At 37.2% G+C, this 26,469-nt stretch overlaps 1 protein-coding gene across 1 annotated transcript in view; it reads left to right on the top strand.

Moving 5' to 3' along the window:
* Positions 1-26,469, top strand: part of fndc3ba (fibronectin type III domain containing 3Ba) — a 148,005-nt gene that overhangs the window by 80,535 nt on the left and 41,001 nt on the right. Inside the window, exons 4-6 of the mRNA XM_059501909.1 lie at positions 16,564-16,640; positions 20,410-20,641; positions 21,406-21,681. Coding sequence (XP_059357892.1) covers positions 16,564-16,640; positions 20,410-20,641; positions 21,406-21,681 — 585 coding nt within the window. The remainder of the gene's footprint in view (positions 1-16,563; positions 16,641-20,409; positions 20,642-21,405; positions 21,682-26,469) is intronic.

Here is a 26,469-nt window from a genome sequence, read left to right as displayed (position 1 = left end):
GTGAGCAAGGATGGGAGTACATTCTTCAGTATGCTCCTTTAATGGGGTGGAGGCAAGTATGGGTCATCCTTTCATTAAGGGCCGTGTTTTGTGTTGATGAGGTCATTTTAGAGGACACTGGCTGGTAGTAAGAGGATTGGATGTTGAGATGCACTCCTGCCAGCTGTTTGTTTTGAGTTGATTTCTTTTTTGTAATTTTCTACAGTGTGTTTTAGCACTGGTAAAATTGAGACAAAATGTACATCCAAATCATGCATAATTACACAATTTGTGGTAAAATACATTGATTCAGCTTCAGTAATAATAATAATAGCAACAACTAATTATTAATATAAATGATTTATTTATTTATTTTATATTCATTAGTAAATTCATCTATTTCCAATCCAGCTGATCCAATTGAAATACAATTTTAATTAATAATGGTGAATAAGAAGCTAACTTATTGATGATAATAACAATATACACTACTCCTCAGACAGTCAGTATATATATATATTTTAATTTGAGAGAAACTAATGCTTTTATTTAGCAAGGATGTATTAAATTGATCTAAAGTTACAGTAAAGACATTGCCAACGATTTCTATTTGTTCATCAGAGAATCCTGATAAAAATGTATCAGTTTTCAGAAAAGCATTAAGCAGCACAACTGTTTTCAACATGGATAATAAGAAGAAATGTTTGAGGACCAAATCAGCAAATTAGAATGATTCTTAAAAGTTAATGTGACACTCAACTAGTGGGTGTTGAAAATTCAGCTTTGCCATCCCAGAATTAACTTACATTTTAAATATATTTTTATTAAGTTTTAATAAAATTTTACAGTATTACTGTTTCTGTATTTTTGAGAACTTCTGAGTTTTCCAGCCACATGGTTTGAGGTATCAATTATTTCTGTAGCACAAATGTTACACCTGATGAAATGAAAATGAAACGCCTAACCAAGAGTATGACCAATAATAATGATGCTTGACTTAGTTACAGTACAATATTTATGAACAAGGGGAAAAAAAGTAAAAGCAGACATATAAGAGAGAATAATAAGTGTCCTCATTAGGGTATTAGAGACTTGGCTACTGAGATAGGTGGAGACGTGCAGAATTCAGCTGAAGCTGCCAGAGTTTAATAGGACAGACGTGTAGGAGCGCACCCTGTACGCGGCCCACGCTGCACACACTCTGCATGATTGGAGCCATGTTTAACAGAGTTTGCAGGAAACATAGCATTTGCCTGTTTCTGTAGCAAGAGCATGCAGCTGCTCAGTGTTTGCTCCTGCAGGGCATGTGTGTGTTTGAGATGGATTGAGAGAAAAAGAAAATCTGGTAAATGAAGGAATTCATAGGCAGAGGGCAGGGTGACGTCATCTCAGTATGGCCCCTTAAATGTACTGGTATGTAGACATGTTGATGTTGACCTGGGTTTTGCTGGGATCCTGTCGGAAATCTGTCTTGCTCTAGTAATGTTGTCATTCTGTTAGTTAAAGGGTTAGTTCACCCAAAAAATGAAAATTCTGTCATTAATTACTCGCCCTCATATCGTTCCAAACCAGTAAGACCTTTGTTCATCTTTAGAACACAAATTAAGATATTTTTATATCTATATCAGATATTAAGATAGCAATGCAACTACCACGTTCAAGAACCAGAAGGTAGTAAGGACATCATTTAAATAGTCCATTTGACACGAGTAGTTCAACCTTAATTTTATGAAGCAACGAGAACACTCTTCGTGCGCACAGAAAAAAGTCAACTCAAACTTTCTTGGCCTCCATGTCAGAATCCGATGCATTTTCACTAGAGTACCAACCCCCACTAGTATCCTAATTTTAGTGCAGTCTCTGTTTTAAAGGCCTTTTTTCACCTGATAAAACTCGAACATGTAGATTGTGAAGAACCGGATGTCCTTACTTTAACAAGTAGCAAAAAAGCCCTAGGGCGGTTGAGTGATATCAAACCATGACCTCTAGGTCAAAGGTCAAACCTGTTTGTCTTTGGTGGATTTATATTACTGTTCTATATTTGGGACTGTTTTATGTGTTAAGCAGCATCACAGTATGGTAAGGGGCATAACATTTCAGTCACATGCTTGTGATATTTGGCCAATTACAATGCACTGGATAGCTGGCCAATCAGAACACACTGCCTTTTTCAGAATGATGAGCTTCGTAAAAATCGACGCATTTCAGAGAGGCGTGGCATAGAGGAGAAACTATAATGTACAGTATGTGGAAAATGTTTTTTGAAATTTAAACTGCATAAACACTTTTAAATACACCAAATAATGTTCTTTTTTAGCAACGTCATATGACCCCTTTAAATGTATGTACGATGGCTGAGCAGCTTTGACCTCTGTTTCAACCTCTTTGCTACTTCATTTTTTATAATAAAGCCCCCGGACCACAAAAACACATAATTATAAATCATCAGATTTTTTGTTCTTGCATTGTCCCCTATGTTTTCACAAAGTAGCTTGGTAGATAAGGTCTTAAATCCAGCTGAATCTGCGAAAGAAACTGGGATATTGTGATACTGAGCTCTGATTGGATCCAGAAGTCTCTCAGGAAAATGTTTGAGCGACACCACATAATCCCAAATCATGCTTAGTTTAGTTTAGTTAGGACCAGATACTCATCAGTTGGTCTAATAATACACTTGATGAGATTCTAATGGAGCTGTTGATGAATCGAGTCTGAGATTCTGCCAGGAAGAGATGATGAGTGCAGCTCTTTACTGGATTTCTAAATCATACTCTTATTATGGGCCCATTTCTCTCTTTAAAGAGCCTTACTACAGTTGTACTTCTCTAATGTGACAGATGAGCAGCTTTTAAAGCACCATGTGGTATGCGAATGGAGTTTTCTAATGATGGTGTAAGTAAAAGTGTATGTGAGGATATTCCCTACAGGCTACAGCTGTGCTGAAGCGTGTCTTTCACTCTCTTAACAATCAACCACAGCAGTAAACACGACACTTTGAACGTGTCTGACACTCTCCATCTGCATGGTGCAACAGCAAATGAATGTTATCAGGCTGTTGATTAAAGCAACATCATGCTAACACACCCATACTTAAGTGGACCGAATATAATTCAAGTGCAAACTGTTAAAACACTTATTAGACAACCTCTAATAATATTGTTGAGATACTGTACGTTAGTAGTTTAGTCCCTACATGTCATCACAAACATTTAGCAAGCTAAATCTGCTGTAGCTGCTTTGTTAGCAACTGTCTGACGGTGCGTCCCAAATCGGGTACTTATGCAGTGTTTTATGAGGTTTTTTTTGTATAGTGCGCGTAGTGCATTCACACTGAAAATTCCTAAATGAAAAAGTGCACTTTAAAAACCTGGAGGATGCACTTAAATAACCGCAAAAAAAGTGTGGAATGTTGAACACTTCATGCATTCGACTGTCACAGCTTTAATTACGTAGCGAAGGGGGAGGGCTATCAGACTCCAATAATGAATGACAAAATAACCATATATGATTAATGCACTACATGGTTGTGTACATAGTGCATAAGTACATAGTGTATGAGTGCATAGTGTATAGTGCGTCGTTTGGGACGTAGCTTAAGAAAACAAGCTAACGTAGCTTAGCAGTCTTTTCAAGTAAAAGTGGATTTACAGAAATTAAATGGTTTTGACTAGTAAGTCAAGAATTCGATGAAGATACAAATGTTTTTTTTGGTATATAAAAGTTGTAGCTCAAAACAAAATGACTTCATTTTTAGCAGTGAACGGTTGTCAGGTACCTCAACACTTATTTCAGTTTTAACAAAGAAAGGTGTATTAATATGATTTAGTAATGTATTTTGCTGCCATCAACAGCAAAGCCACACATGAATCATTTTTGGTGTTATGAAAGGATGAATCATTTCAGAGTTTAAGGGTGTGAGCAGGTCAGGTATAGTCTGTGAGTTGACATCTGGTAATTGCGATAATCCTGACATCATGCGAACGTGGCATTAAACTCTGACATTCATCTGTCTGTCAGACTAAACGTGCCTCAGCAAAACCCCAGAGCAAAGCTGAATGATAAACTATGCCTTGCTCTGTTCACACACGTATGTCGCAGATTGATCTGAAAGATGTCAGAAAGTGTTTTTCATTGATAATACTGTCAGATTTAGGACAATATGTTCACAATGCATGTGAATTAACTCAAAATGTTTGTTATTGTTGGTTCCTTTCACAGACGTCTCACCTACATGTTTTTATTGAGCAAACCGTTATTATTACATCAGACTGTTTTTCACTTACACCCTCATTATTTGTGTAAATTTTATATCCAGACTGGAACACAAACCGTATTAATTGGTCTCTGCTGTATAAAAACCTGTCAGTGACTGTCGGCCAATTGTAGTTGGTCAGGCATGCTAAATTCTTATCCAATCACAACAAACACCATAACACTGCACGAACCCTATTTGTGTTTATCGGCATGGATCAAACTGATCTTCCACATTAAGATTAGGTCATTTTGGCAAGATTAAAATATCAAGGTTTTTGGGAAGTGTTCTTAAGGTTTTATCCGTCTCATCATCATAAAGCCCTTTGAATCTTCTGCATAATAGAGCTGTTGGTCTGACTAACTGCATATAAATATAGCGCTGATGATGACTCGCTGAAAGACCGATTAAGCTGCTGACCGATTAACTGACTAACTCAATATAATACTGAATGACTGACTGAATTTAGCAGTGACCCATTGACTGATTGACTAAAATATTGTTGCCTGAGGGAATGAATTTCTGACTAATTTGGGCCTGCTGAGTGACATAGTAGCATAATTCAGGCCCCAAATTCCTCTTAGTGGGATGGATGGTTAAGGATAGGCATGGATTTCTACAGCCTCTTGTCTAGGCTGGATGTCTGTGGCAGGAATTTCAGTGTTTTGTATGCCAAATCAAATATGGTTTTATAGATTCTACCTCCAACAGAGGCTCATTGAAATGTCATAAAAATTACATCAATGTCCTCAGGGCTGCTGTGAAAGTAAACAAATATCCACCAAATCTCTTTATTGTTGGAAAATGTATGCGTTTGCTCAATAAATAACTAATGTTAAAGGATTTTATTGGCCGGTTGAAGGTTTAGGATGGAAAATATTCACTCTCAAGGTGTAAGGAAGAAAGTTGACAGGGTTCCCATTCTCCAGAGCTGCCTCTCTCTCTTTTACTCTAATTATAGTCTGGTTTGAATGAATTCATTTAAAATATTGCAAAACATAGAGACAAGGTTTATATGTTCCAGGTTGCTATAAAACAAGCACACATATGTTTTAATATTTAGAATCAAAGGCTAGATTTCAGTGGAATGACTGGAAAGTAGAATGTCTTATGGATGCTTATATGATCCGTTTCAAGGTTTAATGTGGGAAAAACGAAAAACTTAAATTTTTAACTACAATGCGTGTTTTCTTGTCTTATTCTTATTTATACACTGCTCTTCAGATAGTTAGGGTCAGGAAATTAATTTTTAAAGAAATTAATACGGTGTTCATCATATTTCTAAAGTTGGCTTTGTTTTTTTGTAAAGTTCTTCATAAATGTCTACTGTTCCACAGAGGAAATAGCATAACGTTGAGTAAATAATATGAATTTAATTTTTTTTTGCTGAACCATACATTTAAATGGAGTGTTGGACTACTATTTTTATTCCCTTGAGTCAAAATCACATCAGGTGATATTAGATTGTTTCAGTTAGAGTGTTTTCAGATTATATTCATATCAAATACGGCATGCAGTTGCATCAAACAATGGTATAAACATCATTCAATGTAAATTGTGATTATCGTAATTTATAATTGCAGTTACAATTTCAATTGAATAATCGACAATCATAATTGTGCAGCCCCTAGACTGTTGAATGCTATACGGAGCACAACCTAGGCTGTATTTTGTTAACCCTCTGGAGTCTAAGGGTATTTTTGGGGCCTTGGAGAAGTTTTGTCATGCCCTGATATTTGTGCTTTTATCAGCTTATTATAAACATCTAAATGGCTAAAGTCTAATCTCACTGTAATCCGCACAAACTGGGCTATAATATGTGAACAGCATGCATGTACATCAGTGTTTGGAATAACGGCGTTTAAAAGAACGGCGTTAGGTAACGACGTTATTTTTTCAGTAATGGGGTAATCTAACTAATTACTTTTCCCGTCGTTACAACGCCGTTAACGTTACTGAACGTTAAATGCGGTGCGTTACTATGCATTGATTTAATATGCAATCCGAACGCACCCCTGGCTCACACAGCGAGTGAGCAGGTGGGTTAATAATGAGATAAGCGATTATGATTGGCTAAGGCAGAGTCATGTGTTTCATGGTAGCCAATCAGAGCCAGTGTTTTTACACACACGCGCCAGCGGCGCCAAACACACACAGAGATTCGCAGCAGCAGGAGAAATGGCGAGTCAGGAGCAATCCGATGAAAAGTTGGCATTTTCAAGGTGGAGATATAAGCACTACTTCAAATTCACTGTAGTCAAAGGCAAGAACGTGCATTTAATGTGTGACACACGCAAAGCTAGTGGCCAAAAACACTTTTCTTACAAAGAGTGCAGGATAAAACTCTTGCTGTCTGTTGACGTGCAATAAATCTCGAAAGTTATGTACGAACACCTGTCTGTTCTACTAATTTCAACTGACTTGTGAAAACTGCTAAAAATAAAAAAAAATTCTTTGACACATAGCAACTTTTTTTTTTTTTTACAGTAACGCAAATAGTTACTTTCCCTGGTAACGAGTTACTTTTATTATAGAGTAATTCAGTTACTTTTTGGAACAAGTAATGAGTAACTATAACCAATTACTTTTTTAAAGTAACGTTCCCAACAGTGATGTACATTATTGTGTTTTTGAGAATTTTTTTTTTATAAGTGGTTAGTGAAAAACTAAAAATGTTAAATCACTTGAATAAGGCCATAAAACACATTCAGAACATTGGTTCCTGGGACTTTTGAGAACTGGAGCTTGTAGCCTAGAATTGTTCTTTCTAAATTATGTGAAAATCATCTTGTTTACTCACTTACAGAAAACAATATGTTGATTTAAATTTTGTAAGACACTTTTTGTTGGTAAAAGTCATATGCGAGTAGGCGTCAACTTTCATGAATATCATTGTGATTTACACCTGAGGAGACAAAGGCCTGCATAATGAGCTGCATAATGAGCCTTTCAGTCAGCTGTGTGTCACTGAGAGGGAAGAGTTACAAGAAAGAATGTGAGGACAAAATAAATGTATGTAATTTTATGTTTGCAGTTTATTTAGAATATATTTAATTATCCCACAACATTAATTGAATATCCACTTGCCAGTGCAGATAAACAGTTTATTAGGAACCATCGAAGCTGACTTTCAAACTGAATTTTTTGCATCAATCCTTCAGAAATCCTTTTAACAATCTGATTTTCAAAAAAAAAAATTTAATTAATTATTATCATTATTATTATTAATGCTGAAAAGAGCTGAGAATATTTTTTCAGGTCTTTTGGGGGGGATAAATTGAAAGAACAACATTGTTTTTTACATTTGTTACAGTTACATTTATTTGTTACATTTATATTATGTACATCAAGCTTTTGAATGGTATAGTATTGTATATTGTTATTGAAACTTCATAATGTTTCACTTGATTATACATTTAGTCAGGAATTATAGTTTGGAAAAAGTCTTTGGAAGAAGTCTAACTATTAAAATGTTTACATGTTATGTGAAAACTATAGTACAAGTATATTAATAAATAAAAAGAGACTGAATAAAGTGCTTCATTCTTTTTTTTTTCTGAGGAAATCCAAATCTCAAATCCTCAACCTCTTTTTGGGGTGAATTATGTCTTATTCCTCTCATCGCGAAGCAAACAGTAAAATAAAAGGAAGGACAGTCTCGCTGCGTTGTCTTCTGTTGTGTGGGCGTATTCAAGCCGCACGCTTCAGTTTGAAACATTAGAATCTGAATAGCGCGTTCAGCGCAGGGGCGTGGTCACATTAGAAGATAATGAAGGGAGACGTGAAAAACGGACATCATGTTGTTTTCATATGGATTACTTTATCACAGAATATGTTGTCGGCAGGACTTGCTTAGTTTAAAAGTAGACATGTCAAGCTTTCTGTAGATATATCTCTCATGTCTCTTCGTTGAATATTCACTGAGTTAGTTCATTTTAATGACGCATTTGTAAATGAAGATCAGCATAGACGAAGTCTGCAGACAGCACACCTTGTTTTTTATCTTTATTTTATAAATGCACAAAGTTTTGTTATTATGTCTGTATACAAAAAAAGTAGATTCTTTACAGATTCGATTGATGTATTGCTCTTATCTGTACGATTAAAACTGAAAGCGTAATTTAAGTTCTTTTCGGGGTTATCAATAGAAAATGCCTCATAACGCGTATACGTGTTAATCGACTCCAGAGGGTTAAAGGCCTGTCGTTTGAGCATGCAGCTTGCAACGGCACCAGGTGCTTCCATGGGGGTCAGGCTGAGGGACTTAGGTCTCATTGGGTTCTTGTTGTACCGTGAGGGTTTGTGCATGTGTCCGTTGGCTGCAGAGCTGCAGGAATGCTGGTGTTTGCGAAGTGGACAGAACTACAGAGACTGTCCAAACACACGTCTGTTTGCCAACTGGGAGCATATTACTGTCTCTGTGCTGGGAGCCTCAGTGGCTGGCCCCTGAATGGAGCCTCTTGTGCCGAGAGAGAGGAGAACTGGCCACTGAGATTGGAAAGACAACAGTGCTTAGTGCCACTGCCCTCTCCAGTACTCTGGAAGCGCTACAAGAAGACACTATTACCCTGTTTGAAAACCTAGAAACCTGTTATCAGTGCTACAGCCTTCCAGTGCAGCTCATATTCATGTAGATTTGTCAGAGTGCATGTTGGGTAATGGTTATCTGTTTTAGAATGAGGATATCCTGCTGTTACCATCTCTAGCGGGCCTGATGAAGTGGACGGTGTGATTTATTGGCTTACATTTAAAGGCATTCCTTTCCAGATTAACCTACCTGACATCATTGAAGTTCTAATCAGATTTCAAATCGCTTGCTTTCCATGTACCCATATCCCTGCCTCATGCGGACTGTAACATGACACCATCCCATCCTGATGTTCTTTTCTAAAATCTTAACTTACTGCATGTTATTTTCTACAGTATCCATGTTTTACAGGTTATTACCTGAAGACTATTTGCTGCTTTCCCCATTTGTTTGTTATACCCAATTATTTTTCTTTCTTTCTTTCTACCTAATGATTGTTCTTTCTTACCTGGCATTCATATCTATCTATGTCTGTCTGTCTGTCTGCCTGTCGTTGTATCACTGTATCTTTCTTTTCATCGATCATTCTGTCGTTCCATCGTTCATTATCATATCTGTCTGTTGTTCTATCTGTCATTCTATCTTTTTGTTATTCTTTCATCGTTCTATCTTTTATCATTCCATCGTGCCATTTATCGTTCTGTCTTTCTATTTATTGTTCTATATATCCTTCTATTTAACGAACATAGTTCCAGGCAGCTCTCTTGACCACATTAAAGTTCTATATCACTTCGCATAATTAACTGTAATAACAGTCACGCAGTTTGCACAAAAAGGTGTTGTCAGTGCTGCCCTGATGATTTTATCAGTAAGCCTATAATAGCCCCTGTCACATGCGATTCTGGAAAATACACGGTTAATGTGTCCCGGCAATTGTTCCCGGGTCGCTAGATTTTGCCCTCTTCACACTGCCAGTCATTACTCGGAATATGTGCGTGTGGTCATACAGAACGCGTAAAGGTCCCGTAAAGACACTTGACATCAGGCACATCAGGTCGAAAACGCTAGGCACGTTAACTTTCACTTAAGCTGGTGAACGATCTCAGCTTTAGCATGGAAAGTGAGCTAACTGATCTCTGCTTCATTAGTTTGCACTTTTTTTTTTGTTCGTTTCAAACGCTGATCTGCCTTTAAAACGCCTGGTAAAAGAGTCGCGTTAAAATGTGTGTAATTTCAATGTGATCTGTTTGCGTTCAAACAGAAAGCGACCCGGCAATGTTCCGGGAATTTTTTGGGTCCAACGTGCAGTGTGAAAGGGGCTATAGTGTAGCAACTTCAAGGCTACACATGACATTTCTCACTAGCAAGGTAATAACAGCGCGGTTTGAGATGCACAGAAGTAGCCTAATTCACACAAGCTCTCTCTCTTTCTCTTTCCCTGTATGTCTCTGTTTCTCTCGCTCTCTTTCTAATAATTTCACTAATAACTGCATTAATGTAATCAACACCTCAAGCGTCCATTACCAGCTTTAAAATTTAGTTTTGGAACTTGGATGAGATGCGGAAGAAATAATCCAACTCATAATAGCGATTTAAGTACAAAAACTGGACAAATCCCTTTAAATATATAATCTGATCGATGTTTTGAGGTGTGGTAACCGTAGTATAAGCTGAATAATTTACTCTGTCAGTTATTCCCTACATATAAGAGATTATATATATTATACACAATCTCTTGTATAATAGATTGGTTAGAAAAGCTTTGCCACAATGGTGTAAGAATACCCTGTACCCTATACTTTCCTACACCAGTTTAACAGGCCCTTCTACCCTGTTGAAGACCCCATATGAAAATCTAATGTGACATCCATCATTCATCCATCTGCTTGAACAACACTGGAGTGTACTTCGACATGGAACATACTTCAAAGGGTCTAAATGCTTTAGATATGAGAATATATAAATGGAGAATATGGTTCAGTTTTTTTGGCATGCTTCAGGACACTCATGTTGGAGAGGCGATGAGTTTGGTTGCATTGCTGTAGAGTGGTTAAAAGATAGCCACCAGTGTGGGCTCAGTGCAGATTCACATGAGTGCTCTCTGTGTATGTACAGTACGCCACCAGGGAGAGCAGGACTTAAAAGACGTCTTCTGTGCGCTTGCCATGCAGACGAGCTCACACTCCACAAGGCCTGACCATGGCTCCAGGCAGCTCTCGGCCTCAAACTGAACGCTTCATTAAAGCATACAGACTCCCCTTGGCCCACATGTGTTCCCCGTGCTCCATTGTGGAAGAAAGAAGGGATGAATAATGTATTTCACATTAAAGGACTGAGGCCTTCTTTTCCTTCTGCATAGTCATGTGCTAGACACTCATGGACTCTACAGAGTATACGTACCTCATATTATACATACTTCCTGTTTCCAGTATGTATTTTTTATACACCAGTTCAAAGAAAAAGTCTGTGGATGTCATGAGCAGTTTTTTTAGTAGTGCGAGTTATGTAATCAGATTACTTTTTTTCAAGTAACTAGTAAAGTTATGCATTACTTTTTAATTTACAAGAAAATATCTGAGTTAATTTTTCAGATAACGCCAGTTACTTTTTCCCATTTATTGACTGACAAGTCTCCTGTCCCCATATTGCGAGAAATCCGAGTACAGAGGCGTTGTGTGCGCTGTGTGAATGTGATGTTACAGTAGTTCTAGACTAAATGTGAATGTGCATTAATTCATCCCACTCACAAAACAAAACCGATTTAGTCAAAATTAATTAAAACAGTGTGAAATGCAAACTCAGAATATGACGCAAACCTGAAATAATTAAATGTTAAATAACGCAAATGTATCTAATCCCATTTTTTTTAACCAATGTCTTTGCTGCTGATCTTTTGATGATTCAGTTCAACCATACTAATAAGCAAAAATTACTTTAGATAAACTAACAATTGTGCCTGTTTTTTTTTCCTTCTATTGCTGAAGAGTGTTGAACCTTCTCCTGCACTTTTTGGTGTGAAAGGGCTTTTATATTTGCTATAAATAGAATTTCTTATATTAAAAACAATCAAGCACTGTTCATATTTAAAAAGATGTGTGAAAGTAACGTATTTATTTCAATAAAAAGTAACTAAGTAACGTAATTTGTTACTTTTTTTTAGTGAGTAACACAATATTGTGATGCATTACTTATAAAAAAAAAAAAAAAAACCTTTCCCCATCACTGGTCATGTGTATTATCTAATATAATATATGCACTGTTGCCAAGTACATAAACTCTTCCTTCATGTGAAACTCAAATAGTTTTATTTTATTAATTTATTAATATAAATTTTTATTGTACTTTATAAATTATAATAAGAGAGTACTACAACTTCAAAGAACAGCATGGTACTTTTTTGGTATACTGTATGCAGTGTTGTGATGCAATTTCTGTGACGATACCACATCACATACAGTTCTCATGTCAAATGGCCACTGTCTTTCATCCTTCGACAATTTTGGCATTACCGCATTGGGTAAAGTTTATAGCCAAGCCTGAAGAAATAAAACCTCCTCAGCATTTTTGGATATTTTTTTTCTACCACTAGTTGCCTAATTTTCCTTTGCCATGGCTTACAAATAGAAAAATGTTATAATTTATTACAACTTTCACAGACATTTATTTATTGGTTCAAGATGTTCAAGATCCCCACACACAGTTGGATTGAGCACAACATCAGTCTCCTTTACGTCAGCAGGAATAATCAGGAGATGCCTCAGTTCTTCCTGTCTGTCTGCTGTTTCTCTGAGTTAATTATTTCACATATTATGATGATCCTAGAGCATTTGTGTCAGCTGTGTTTGTGTAAATACTCTAATGTGGGTGGATGTACACAGACCAGACCTTGATTTGTTGTACTAGTTAACTAAAGATAGTTAAACACACAACTTGCATCTATTGCAAGTCCACCCACGTGCACACTTTCATATACAAACACCCACTCACTAGACTTTGCTCTGACTGACAGGCCGTTTGTGTTTATCATCATAGACTAATTTGTTCTACAAGGATTTGTTCTGCTTGCAGAGTCACAGTCTAGGGCCACGCACACAGGGCCCCTGTTGTGCAGCAGTCTTACACATACACACGCTTCCAGTAAGGACTCCTCCTCTGTTCTCACCAGTTAACCAAAAAGGCCCTTTGAAGCCAGCTGGAGTCTAGTTGTTACTGGAAAAACAGCTACTGAAAAAAACTTTACCCTCTTGATGTTCCCCTGTGATAATTATATTCTCAATTTTTTACGTCACGACTTTTGTCTTGCCAAGTATTCAAACAATTACCTTACATTTTGAAACAGAAGCTTTCTAAACTTCAAAATACTCATGATTTTATACTAAAATAAAACTGAAAAAAAGTAGGCTACATGGCTGCAAGTGACTAGCGCTAAGTGTCTAGCTACATTAAGACTACTGTTTTAGTGCTATAAAGAGTTAGCAATAAATATCTAGATCCAGTCAGGCTACTCTTGTGAAAATGTAGTTAGCAACAAGCTATTAGCAATGAGTTGCTAGCTACAGTCAGGCTAATGATAAAAAAAAACTGTTTGCTACAAGCTAGCAATAAATAGACAACAGTGTCCAACCACTTTTTCAGTGGCCTTGGTTCAGACAGTATTTTTCCCATTCATTTTTCTCACAGGAATTTTGTTAAAGATTTTAAGCCATGAACCAAACGAACTAGCTATGAGGTGAATAACAACATTACAAACTTTGAATTGAAGAAACATGTATTGGTAAAAAAAAAAAAAAAAAAAAAAACTGACAAAAGGGTACAGTACTTAACAGCTTAAATAAGGGAAAGAACCAAAGCATTGTGAAATCTAAATAAGAAATAGAAAACCATTTAAATATGTTGATTCTGCAGAAACTATAATTGCAAAATATGCATTTATTTTCAAATGTTTAAGTAGTTTAGAGCATGTGAAAATGACTGTACTTCATGCTGCTTTATGGAAGTTTATTTTCTGTCATTTTGCTTATTTTATTTTACTGATTGGTAGAGATGTTTTTGCAAAATCATGGGTAATGTAGCTTATGCTTTTAAATGCAATCATTTAAAAAAAAATTGAAATAATGTGGACTGATGGCTTCAGCAAAGCAAATCAAACTCGCACTAGGTCTGTCTGAAGGATACACGTTATTCTTAATAATCAATTAATATAGTTAGCTGCAAGTTAAAATCAGTACATAGCTATCCAAATCAAAGCTGTTTAAGTAATATCTTTTTTTTTATATAGCCTATATACCTGTCTGATGATAGAATTTTTTTTATTTTTTTTATCAGAACAGAACTAGAACTAGAATATCCGAACAAACCGGTCCAACAAGGCTTCTCAGAGTTATGTAGACATGTAAGGTCGACGAAGAAAGTTTCAACCATCTTTTGACTCTTATTCTAGGACCTCTTATGAAACGTTCCACTCACGCAGTTCTGGAATGGTCCTTCAGTATATGACATAGTAGTGACTAGCAGTGTTGTTGTGAGCAGGCTTTGGCAGCTAATGAAGAATGAACTGTAGAATTCATTACAGCCCATCCTGTGATTTATGCTGGCCAAAGCATCGCAGAGCTGACTGCTGCTGTCTCAGGAGGGGACAATGTCTTTACCAGGTTTAGTCAGACCTCCGCTACTGTGAGCAAAGAGAGACCGCATTGGAAAACTCAACAGCACAATTTGGAGTTGCCTTGGATTTTAATATATTTGTTCCAGTAAATCTAAAAATGGCTGATGTAGGATTTGGATCTGGTTTACTTTAGACTAACTAGTGGATGATTTTATCTTAGATGGTTTAAGTTCAAGCTGCTGACTCTGTACAGCATATTTGGAAACATCTTTTTTTTAGTAATTCCATTATGATTTCAAAAGTTACACTTCCTATTTAATACCTCCCTTTCTTCTCTATCAAGCTTCAGGGTGTAAAAAAACAACCTGGTGAATGTGTCTGAAATCTGAAAATGATACTGCTAACTAACAATTGAACCAAGGAAAATGAGGTGAATGTTTATTTAGAGTAAAGTCTCACAGTGGGCCTTGAGTTTGCAAGATTTCAGACAGGTGCGTGACTTGTCATGTGCGGTGATCCCATCAGTCATAGTGTCAAAGCAAGCGAGGGATCTGGAGAATGGACTTGCAGTAAATCAGGCCTGATGAGAGGCACTCAGAGCAACGGGAGACTTTCCAGAATTGAGTCCATTCCAGTCCTGCATAACGTTCTGTCTGGACTGCTCCAGTTCCATTAACCACAACCCACAGTCGTGCCAAGTGGGGCGGCCTTTATTGGCCAGTTTGCTTTGTTTATTTGTATGTTTTATCTATTTCTGGATAGTATCCAGCAGTTAGGCCGCTTGCCAATGAGGATGGAATGATATCTATTTATAATAATTTTCACCAATACATGGTTGGGTGCTTATCAGAGGGCCCAGACAGAACCTGCTGATATTTGCATTTAAACAGAGGAATGTGCTAAATGGAAATAAAAATGCTGCACTCTTTTCAAGCATAGATCAAGTCAGTCGGTACAAGAGCAAAAACAGATAAATTCGGTGTTTAAGTGTTTTGAGACGCCTCTCTCTGCGTGAGCCCTGAACACCAGAACACCGCAGTGCTGAAGTGGGCTCTTACACATCCTTTTCTGTTTGTTTAAACTGCTATTTGATTTTGTTCATTGAGGTGCAGGAGGAACTTAAAGGAGAACTTTGCAAACGAGAGGTCGGTTCAGTGTTCCTGTCTGTGAGACGCGGCTCTCTCTCCGTGTGCGCACCGAGCACAGCGCACGAGTAAGCAGCTGCTCAGTTCAGCTTCTCCGCGTCTTGTGTTTGAATGCTCTGAATTTGAATGTTTGAAGTCTTTTGAATGGTTACATTTGCAAGTGGCAAGGCTTAATAATGCGTGAAAATGATACGCTGTCGTGTCGACACGCAACAGTGTTCTGTCAACTGTCCTGAGATCGTCTATTAAAGGTGGGATATTTTTTCCTATTGAAAGAGAGATCATAGCTCACTATCAGCAGTTATTTTATCTATGTTTGTAACATTTCTTACATATTGCTCGGTGTAAGAGATAAATAAAGATTAAAAGTAAACAGTACCAGTACGAGTGATTGCGTGTGTGAATTAGTCATACCGTCTCTATATTATTGTGAAGCTGGGGGTTGTAAATAGCCTAGTTGCTTCAAAAGTAGAAAAATATGCTATAATAAGTTTTGAGATTCTAAGATACTTTAGTGATAAATCACAGGACAGCGCTGACAACTGCGTTCCTCTGTGCGCGTGATCTTCACAGCTATGAGTTTTCGTGCCACAATGCAGATGCGCGAATATGGTAGCTCGATATAATAATACACATCCGATCGTCTAATCGATTGAACGTCCAAACCATAAAACAAATACAACTGACAAAGTTTATTGAAGACTCAAGGCTCACCGCTCACGCGCCATCACTATGTGTCGAACCGGTGTTCACCTCCGTGTTTTGCTTTTATGCCACTGACTGGCAGAATCATGTGGCTACACACGCTTTTAAGGGGGAAGTATTAACAGGAAATAACCGACATGGGAAAATAACGTCGGTTAGAGGTTCTAAATTTTGGTTCCGATACTTTTCGATTAATCGTCCAGCCCTATTACTGAGGGTGTGCATTCCTTGATTCTTGTCTCTTGTTTTTCCAGTTTGTTCTTAACTGATTGCAGTGCATGTATGTTTATATAACATACTGAGGTGAATATGAATATTTGACTGTTTGTTTCTTTTCCTGTATGCACAGGGCCCGCGGAGGTTCCAATGATGTCACCCAATGGATCCATCCCACCCATCCATGTGCCTCCTGGCTACATCTCACAGGTGAGTGCAAATGTCAATGTCAGGATAGTATCATTAAGTATGGTGTTTAAATTCAGCTTGAATTGGAGTTGAGAAAGTAAAAAAAATAGTTATTGTTAGTGAAAATCATAATAGACTCACAGGGACAACATGTCACATGTAGAAAAACATAAGATAGAATATTTATTTTCTGCTTCATTTAAATGACATAACTCATTATAAATTAGTAAAGTTGCCTTGCTGTGCCAAATCTTTATTTGAGAATGTGCTTGCAAGTGTGCATGTATGTGACGGCTTTAAATCTTTCCAAAAAAAAATCAATAATGCAAAAACTAAATTTAATAATGCCCTCAGGAGCGACTACCTCTCATCCTCTCACCTCTGTAAGACTTGTGGCCAGTCCAGGACTCTTACATCTCTATTATGATCCATTAGGCTTTATACAAGTATCTGTCGTTGTTCCAAACCACATGGTGATTCCTATCTTCCAGATGAAAGAAGTAATCAATATGTAGCAAGTGCTGATCTGGAATGAGCTCTCCAAACCGTAATCTTTATCTTGCTCATGATCGGCCAGACATGAAAGCAGACCCCTGACCAGTAGTTGTTGGAGAGATCCAATGAGCATGGCAAAAGCTCTGGGCCTGGAGCCTAGTGGTTACATTGAGTCTTTAAATCTACATTGACTGGTCCTTTTTAAAATTATTTTCATGCAATGCTGCTCTTTATTTCTCCATGGACTTTTTGCTGGGACATTCTTGCTCACCCTTAACCACTTATGTAAAAGATGCAAATACCTGCTAGAATGTTATTGTCAAGACCAAGCGGAGAGTTAATACTGGAGAGAGAGAAAGTTGAGGAGCCATATGACCCTGTAACCAGAGTTGAGTAAAGGTTGTTATCTGGTGATGCTGTTTCCCACAAAGGCAGATTAGAACACCAACAGATTAGACCTCTGTTTACTTATAGTTGGTTTCCTAATTTAGTTTTTTCTGTATCCTGTACTCTCAATTGGAAAACAGAAAGGCGTCATGCACCCATTTTCTTTTTGATTGTGGGCCAGTGGCAGTCCTGGCTTCATTGGTGGGCTAGGTGAGATAAGACATGACCAAAAAAAAATATATATATATATGTATTTTTTTATATTTATACTTAAACTGACTTGTGTACATTACATTATATTGCTATTGCAAAAATCAATATTATATAATTCAAACTATGAGGACATAATTTTTAAGTCAAGTAGATTTTAAATGCAACAAAAAAATATTCAATTATTTTATTGTTTTAGAAGTTGCATTTAAAATCCACTTGACTTAAAATCATGCCCTCTTAGTTTAAATGGGCATGACTTTTTGCCCCTCCTGTGGCAGTTGAAGGAATCTGCTAATTGTCCGAAGGTCATTGTATTTGTGTGTAATTCAGCTCAGTGCCAGCTAGGAGCGGGAAGCACAGTTAGAACTGTGGGCATCTCACGACAGGAGGCGAGTATCCAGACACATTTAGTAGCAGCTTTTTCTTTTCAGACTAATTCATCCTTATTGTACAGTACAGCTCTCCAAACTGAGATCACCTCAGTTGAGTATTAGGAAATCATAATGTCCTCTGATATTTAGCAGTCATATTGTCGCTCTACTGTACCTTGCGTTGTCTGGGAGTTTCATTGTGTTCTCCTCCATAATTGTGTTTCTAGTATTGCAGTGTGGCTGAACATGATCTGATTTTTGTTACAAGTAATATAGTAATTAGGGTTTTGTTATGTAGAAACTGGATGCACTTTTAAGTAAAATTGATTACACACATCTCCTCAGATGTTTTTTCGGGGTCTTTTTTGACCCCAAATGACTTTTGCTCAAATTAAAAAAAATGTTCCCTTTGTCCTAATGGTATGAAACCTTCTACGGCTCTCAACACTTTCTAGATCTACAAAAAAAATAATAAATTGGAATGATATCTATTTTTATGTTAGCGTGACACTCGAGGTCTGAGACCCCGCAATCAAAATAAGACTAAATTCATCATCAAAATCAGAAACAACGCAGAACACATCGATAGAAATGGCACAAATAAAGTGGCACACTTCCACCAATTCAAAAAACATCCACAATGCTAAATGATATTGCTCACAACACGCGTACACACACACACACACACACACATATAGAGGAATACATTTTTGAGACTATAAAAACTGTTCTCTTATCATTTGTCAAATAAAATCATCCAAAATGCAGAACCAACACAAATATAAAGTGGTGACACTGACACCGACAATGTGTACACACACACACACACACACACTTGTGAGGATATAAAACATCTGCTCTCTTATAATTATTTCAAAAAAATCATGCAAAATGCAGAACCACCAAAGAGGGAGAGAGAGTGAGAGAGAGATGACAGGATGAGACAAAACAATTTAGCGTGCACACACACACACAAACCTGCTCCAACCCCGTCTACAGAAGTCATGCGGTTTACCATGCTTACTGCCTGCAATGCCTGTGTTCATATGTAATATAACTGTTCATTTCTGTTCATTTTTGTTCTGTTACAGTTAGTAACTGAAATGTTGATAAAATTGTAGAATTATATTAAAAATAGATGATTGAAATAAATGATAAAATCTTAAGACTCCAAAATTTCTCTTTGTAACATTTTGTTCAAGTTTGATTCTAATCATAATGTAACAGTATTGAAAAACTGGTTTTTCTTTTCAGTAAAAAAAAAAATACTAAACTTTGACAAAAAATATTTTATTTTTGTTATAATTGTGATTTTATAATATTTAGATATGAATCCAACTGAATCCAACTTGTGAAAAGATATCTTTCAGGTAGTCAAATAGCAAATAGCATATAGTGGAGCTCTATAGCCATCTAGTGGTTAAAGTGATTTTTTTTATTTATTTTAAACTGCATTTTCCAAAAAATGGGTATAAATGTTACATTAAATCATTTAAAATTATCCATGTTATCCCCATGAATGAAAGTTAGAAATCTGGGTCTTTTATAAAGTGAATTTTACATCAAATGCTGTTTAAAAAAAAAAAAGCCTATTTAAATAATAATAATAATAATAATATTTATTTATAGAAATTTAAAAGATATCATAAATCCTCCAAAAACTGCACAAATGTTGAGTAAAAACATTAACAAACAGAGTAAAATTACATTTGTAAAAAAAAAACTTATCTTGTTGCAAAATTAAATGTTATTGTCTGGGGTCTCTGGAGACCCCAAAAAACACATGTGGACAGTAAACGAAGACCATCAGAGGGTTAAAATTTTGATCATATTAGTAGATCATATTTGGAGAACCAGGACGGAGGAATATTATAATGAACTAAAATAAGAAAAACATTTTTGAAATTAAGGTTAACTGAAATAAAATATTTAAAAAAATCGAACTTATTTTATTTCAGTTATGTCTACAACATTTCTAATTTACATTTAATAAAAAATGTCTATATAGACATTTTAAAAAGACTAAAACACACAACAAAATTAAGAAAACATGAAAATTGAAACGGGTGAAGTAGTGTTCAGTTAGAGAATAGGATTTCACAATATCATGCAGTGTTGTCCTGAGACTTAGTATTATAAAATAATAATACTCACTATTTTCTCATGATATTGCATTGATATTTCAGGGCCTTGCATCAATATTTACTGTTCATACACTTTTTATTTTTACATTCATATGAGTTTAAGCTGGAAATGTCAAGGAATTCAAGTCAATAATTTTGAAAATTCATTAAAATGAATAAAATCTTATGTTCTCAATATAGGTGTTGGAGGACAACACAGGGGTCCGGAGAGTGGTGGTCACCCCTCAGTCTCCAGAATGTTATCCTCCCAGTTATTCCCCAGCCATCTCTCCAACTCATCACTTGCCTCCATACATGGCCCCACCACCCTTTATTCCCAACTCGCACACGGCCTTCTACCCACCCGTCAGCCCTGGGGACATCTCCCCCCACCAGTACTACCAGCATCATATCCCACCAATGTACAATGAAGGTAAGAGCGTATGATCACCGACTTATTCTTCCCTCTACTCTCCTCTTACCATGTCAAGTGAAATCTCTTCAAGTGAAGTTTCTCAGAAGTTTTGCAATAGTTTTGTGAGAGTGTGTAAATGTTTTGTGAACGCAAAATTTCTCAGGCAAACTAAATATTTTTATGTGAGAATGCTATTTTTTTAGCAAGTGAACGTAAAGTTTTTCTAAGGCAAACGCAATAGTTTGGTAAATGTTTCGCAAATTCAAATGTTTCGCAAGTGAACACAAAGTTTCTCAGGCAAACGCAATACTTTTGCGATAGAATGCAAATCTTTTTTTCAAGTGAATGCAACATTTCTCAGGCAAACGCAATAGTTTGAGAGAGAATGCAAATGTTTTGCAAGTAAATCCAAAGTTTTTCGCTGAACAATACTTTTGTGAGGGAAGGTTTACAAGAGAACACAAGTGTTTTGCAAATGAAAACAATGTTTCTTTGGGGAACACAGTACTTTGTGAGAGAATGCAATAATTTTGCGTGAGAACACAACATTTTGGGGGGAAATGCAATGGTTTTGCAAATTGATGCAAATGCTTTGTAAGTGAATGCAGTTTCTTGGGGGAACATAATACAGTTGTGAGAAAACCAAAAACTTTAGCCTCTCTTGTCTTTTTCCCATCACTTCCATCATTTCTCTTATTTGCGCCATATATTTTCTCCATACCTGCTTTCAAAAAATGCAACTTGTATAGCAGCGTTATAGTTGAAGCATTTTGTTCCCGCAGAGATCATTCCTGTGTATGGGATGAACTACATTGGGCGAGATGAGCAGTACAAACCACCACCAAAGAAGATGAAGGACAGACTGGAGCGTCAGAATCATCTCAACAGCCCTCCTTCCATCTATAAGAGCAACATGGGCTGCAACAACATGTACAATGGCTATGGCAAGGTCCACGGTAATCTTGGGGGTGGCGGAGGAGGAGGAAGCAGTCCTGGAGCTAAAAAAACCACACGTGGAGCTCGGAGTAGCCCCAGGTCCAGTGAGCCAGACTTACAAGGTAAGAACATTTGCGGGTCTGTGGGTTTCTTTTTGAGTTCATAGTCTATCATTCAGAAGTTTTTTTTTTTTGGAGGGGGGGGGGCGATTTCTGAAGGATCTTGTGACACTAAACATTGGAGTAGTGGCTGGTTAAAAATATAAAAAAATAAAATAAGAATAAATTAATAAAAAAAAAGGTGGAAAACCGTTATTTTAAATTCTAATAATATTCTCACAATAATACTATTTTTACTTAATTTTTAATCAAATAAATTCAGCCCTGTTGGGCATAAGAGAATTTTCAAAAACATAAAAAAAAATCTTAATGAGCCCAAAAGTATTAAAATATTGTCATATAAAATATATATATATACTGTTCTTTCATAATGTAAAAGCTTAGTTACAAAGAATTTCATGAGTCAGAGCAGAGTGAGATTGGTTACATTCTGCTTTGTGCCAAAAGTTCTCGACACTGTTTAGACAAGACATTATAGATGTTATTGTGGTTACATTAAATCATCTTGTACATGGCTAGAATATTTAGCCTCTGTTTCACAGCTTCCATTGGACATCTGTAATACATGCTTCCCCATGTACCCACAATGTTTTTCTCTCTCCTCTTAAAAAAAAAAAAGAAAAAGATAAGTCCATTAATAGAGGTAAAGAGGGTCGCCATGCTGCGGAAACTGCATAGCTGGGAATCGCAAAGGTGCTATCGTTTTTCCAGCACCCACAATGTGGCCCTTGTGTCTCAGGTTGGACCTCTGTTGAAAGGCCGCCCACATACCTGTGGAGTCACGTTCTCCCAATGAAGGGGTCCTTTGAGCTTGGCCAAACGATCCTCACCAATTCCACATGTGCCTTATCAGGCCCCCTGCAGTGCCGATTGGGAAGAGCTCTGTTTAAGATGCTGTTTCCCACTCTCAGAAACATTTTCTCAACATAAATATTTTGAGTATACATTCACAATTGTTCGAAATTATTTAAATGCACGCTTGCACTCCAGAAGGTGATTGCCATTTTTCTGCACTTCTGCCAATTTATTTTCTTTTTGTTCTCTCAGCCTTTGGTGTCCTTGAAGTTTTTGCTTTAAATTATGTAAGTGCCACTGATCCCAGGTGTTTCGTCAATGCATGCACATTTGCAAGTGCTGACAAGTGCGGCAAAGGGAATATGACCCCTTTGGGCAGTTTTGGCCCCCCCGAAAAAGCATCCACATTAAGTGCTTTAGTCTGTGTTTTATGTTAAAGGCAGAACATGTAGTATTATATGCAGGTGTTGTAAGACTTGACATCATGGAAACACAATTTGTCTGCTGCAAGCACAAGCCGCCTGTTCTTTGATCAGCTAACGACAGGCCTTCCTAGTCTAACAAGCAAAACAAGAATTGCTCATACAGTACATCCATATGGTGTTTCAATGTTACACACACACTTGGAGTATCTTCAGGATCAAAGGCGTACATTGGCTATGGAGTTCCCAGGAGATAAGACTGCCTGTGAAGCTATTGCTCAATAACTTTGGCTGCTGTACACTTTATACATATACAGTTAAATTATATATTTTTTATGGTTATTTTGTGTTGCATATTGAATAGAGAAAAAGCAAACATATTTACATGATATTTTAAAATAAACATTTTTTTATAAAATTTTGATGTCAAACTTGTATGAATAGGTGCATTGAATTAACTGGTAAAGAAATTGGGATAATGAGTGGAAGTTTGTATGCTGATCAGATTTTATTTTATTTCTTTTTTTATTTGTTTTTTTTTTTTGGGGGGGGGGGGGCTTTGCTTAGATTTATGTTTTGTTTTTAATCCATACAATACAAGTCAATGAGATCCAATTTTGTTTTTGACTCCATTGACTTACATTGTATAGACAAGGGTTTAACTTTCTTCAGAATAATTCTTCTTTTGTATTCCACAGAAAACAAATGTCATGCTGGCTTGGAATGACATGAGAGTCAGTAAATGATGACAATTTTCATTTTCTGGTAAACTGGCCCTTTAAAGCTGACAAATGGTTTAACATGTTGTTTGGTTGTTGAAAATAATAGTGAATAAAACCTTGCAGTCAGTGTAGGCCAAGCCAGATGAGTGTTGTGGAGGTCAAAAGAAGCTGGGCTCTGGGGTCGAGTCTAATAGACCGCAGCTTGTGGCTCTCTGTGGAATCGACTGAATGCTTGATGAAGGATAGAAAACAAACTTGAGGCTTCTTGCTCACGTCACTTACTGAGGGCTACAGCCATCTGGGCCTCACTGCAGCCTTGCTTCTAGGCATAAATCATCACAACCACATATACACACATACAGACTACTTGGCTCCCCGGGTCACACCGGAGATCAGGTTAAGTTTAATGGGTTTTTTTTTCTTTCTGAGAGGAAGCTGCAATAGTGTGATCACAAAAAGACTGAAAAAAAGAAAGAAATGGAGGGAATAAGAAAGAGGCCAACAACAAAAGGGCAGACATTCCAACTGTTAAAAATACTGTTGTTGGTATAGCAGCTTGAAGATCCAGGCCTGGCTACCAGACACGACCAGATCTGTGAAAACAACTCCACTCATCCTCTCTCAGCACTTCGGCTGTACAGTCTGCACTCAGATCACCCCATAAGCACAAACATGCTCACCTCAGCTCACAAAGCTCAGTTACATAAGACAGGAAACCACTTCCCAGGGCCCATCAGCTCCTTTTCTTAAGCTGCAAGGATATTTGTGCTTTCTACCGCTCCACCCTCATTAACTAGATTAGGCTTGGGCTAAGCCTATGTGTAGAGCAAGACTGGCCACTAGATTAACCTTCCCATGGTCTCAGGCTTGCAGCACTTTAACCTTAACTCCTTTCTATCTCCAGCTTTCCTGGTGTTTACATGGACTCAAGCAGAAACAGATGTTCCCTTCTGCTTCATTTTGGTGCTGTGCATTTCCTCCAGCCACGTGCTTTCACTCCATCATTACAGTCCAGAAGCAACAGATGTTCCCTAATCTTGTCTTAGTTTTTTGCCACAATGGTAATAGTTTCCCACATTCACTCTCACAACATATGAGTCACTGAGAAAGGTTATGCCCCAAGGCCACTTCAATGACAGCATGCAATGGAGCAACAATGGGTGATGCAACTTGGGGAAACCAAATCATATGAGAAGGTCAAGGGCAGATAAGACCTGGTAACCGGATGCTAGCTCTCCACCTAGTTAAACTCGACCTTTCAATTATCTGCTGGTGCTTATTTGATCTTTTACAGTTGGCATGGCAGAACACTTCTCTTATGAGTCTGGGTAGGTTGTTTTTTAAGAAGATGCCAAAGAAAGGGCTGAGAACCTGAAGTGTGTGTTTCTGAGAAGTCCCTCTTACAGCTCTTACAGTAAGACAATGTACAAACTGCGTCTGTTTCAGTGGAAGTGTTTGTCTGTGCCAGGGTTATTAGTGGTAGTTTCTGCTAAATGTGCATGTGAAGAAAAGCCTTTAGATGACTACGGTTCTATTGTATCAATCAAATCGAAACTTTTTACTCCATGTACTCTGGCGAAATTTTAGATATAATATATACAGTATGTGAATACAAATAATAAAGTGAAGATGTGAATAGCCAAGTTGGCTTATTTTCACTGATCAAAATCTTTTTTTCTTTATGTGCTACAAATATTTGTAATTGTATTAATTTTTCTTTACCTTTTTCCTTACATACATAAATTTTTCTTTACATAGATATGTTTGTTTAAAAAAAAAATCCCGAAATTATTTTTGCTGGATACTGGAAAATGTGTATTCTGATGGACATTCAACAAATCTAAAATATTAAAGGACAATGCAGCAGTGAAAAATTTTACTTACACATGATGCACATTTATAAAAGAGCAAAAGTATTTAAGATTTTAAGATGTGGTGTAATATGTGTGCAAACTACCGACTAAAGGAATTAGAATATAAGTAGGAATAATGATTCAATAAGGAGGTACAAAGTAAACCCCAAAATAGTCTGGACCCTGTGGAGAATTTGCCACAAGACATCCAGAGCAGGACTCCCAGGTTCAGTCTCTCTGTAGCTCTCAGTAGTCTCGTTCCCTCCGGCCTCCGCCTCTCTCCTTTTCCCTCTATCCCTCCTTTCTAGCCTCTGCCAACTTTTTCCATTCTTTCCAGTTCTCTTCCAGGAAGCGCTGGCGTATCCCTTTGTCCCTTGGCAGTAGTGAGGCCATGCATCTCTGCTGTAAGTGAATGCCACTGAGAGTCCCTCTGGAGATAGCTAGAGACATGGAGCTAGCACACTAAAGGGGAGAGACTGATGCTTGGCAGTTGCGGAAAAACAAGAATCCATTCTGCTGAGGGGGCTGGCGCTCTTTGATACTGAAACAAAAGCGAACAATTATTTATTCAACATTTACACACACACACACACACACACATCCCCACACTATCGATCATATGCGTTTTGTATAAAATCAAAGGGTATATGAGGAATGCTAACATATGGAGCTGTTGCTCTGATGGTTTTGACCGAAGGTCTTCATGTCCTCATTTCAACCTCTCCAAGGTAGGCTGAGCAGTTTAGTCTAGTGCTAAATGATGTAGAGAAGAAGAGGCAGTGCACTGCTGCTGTTTAAAATAAGTGATCAACAAGGTCAATTTACTCGTATGGTGTGCCTTTGACAGACACACAGACAGACTGAAATGCAGCTAGATAAACAGATTGACAGACTATTTAGACCGACATTCTCTCATTCTCATCTTTTTAGACCGATTGATACACAAAAAGACTCATAATATAGACAGGCAGACAAGCTGTCAATGTAGGTAGTTAAACT

This window comes from Carassius carassius, chromosome 20, assembly GCF_963082965.1.
Source record: "Carassius carassius chromosome 20, fCarCar2.1, whole genome shotgun sequence".
NCBI classification, from domain to species: Eukaryota; Metazoa; Chordata; class Actinopteri; order Cypriniformes; family Cyprinidae; genus Carassius; species Carassius carassius.
This window is presented reverse-complemented; position numbering and strand designations above follow the sequence as displayed.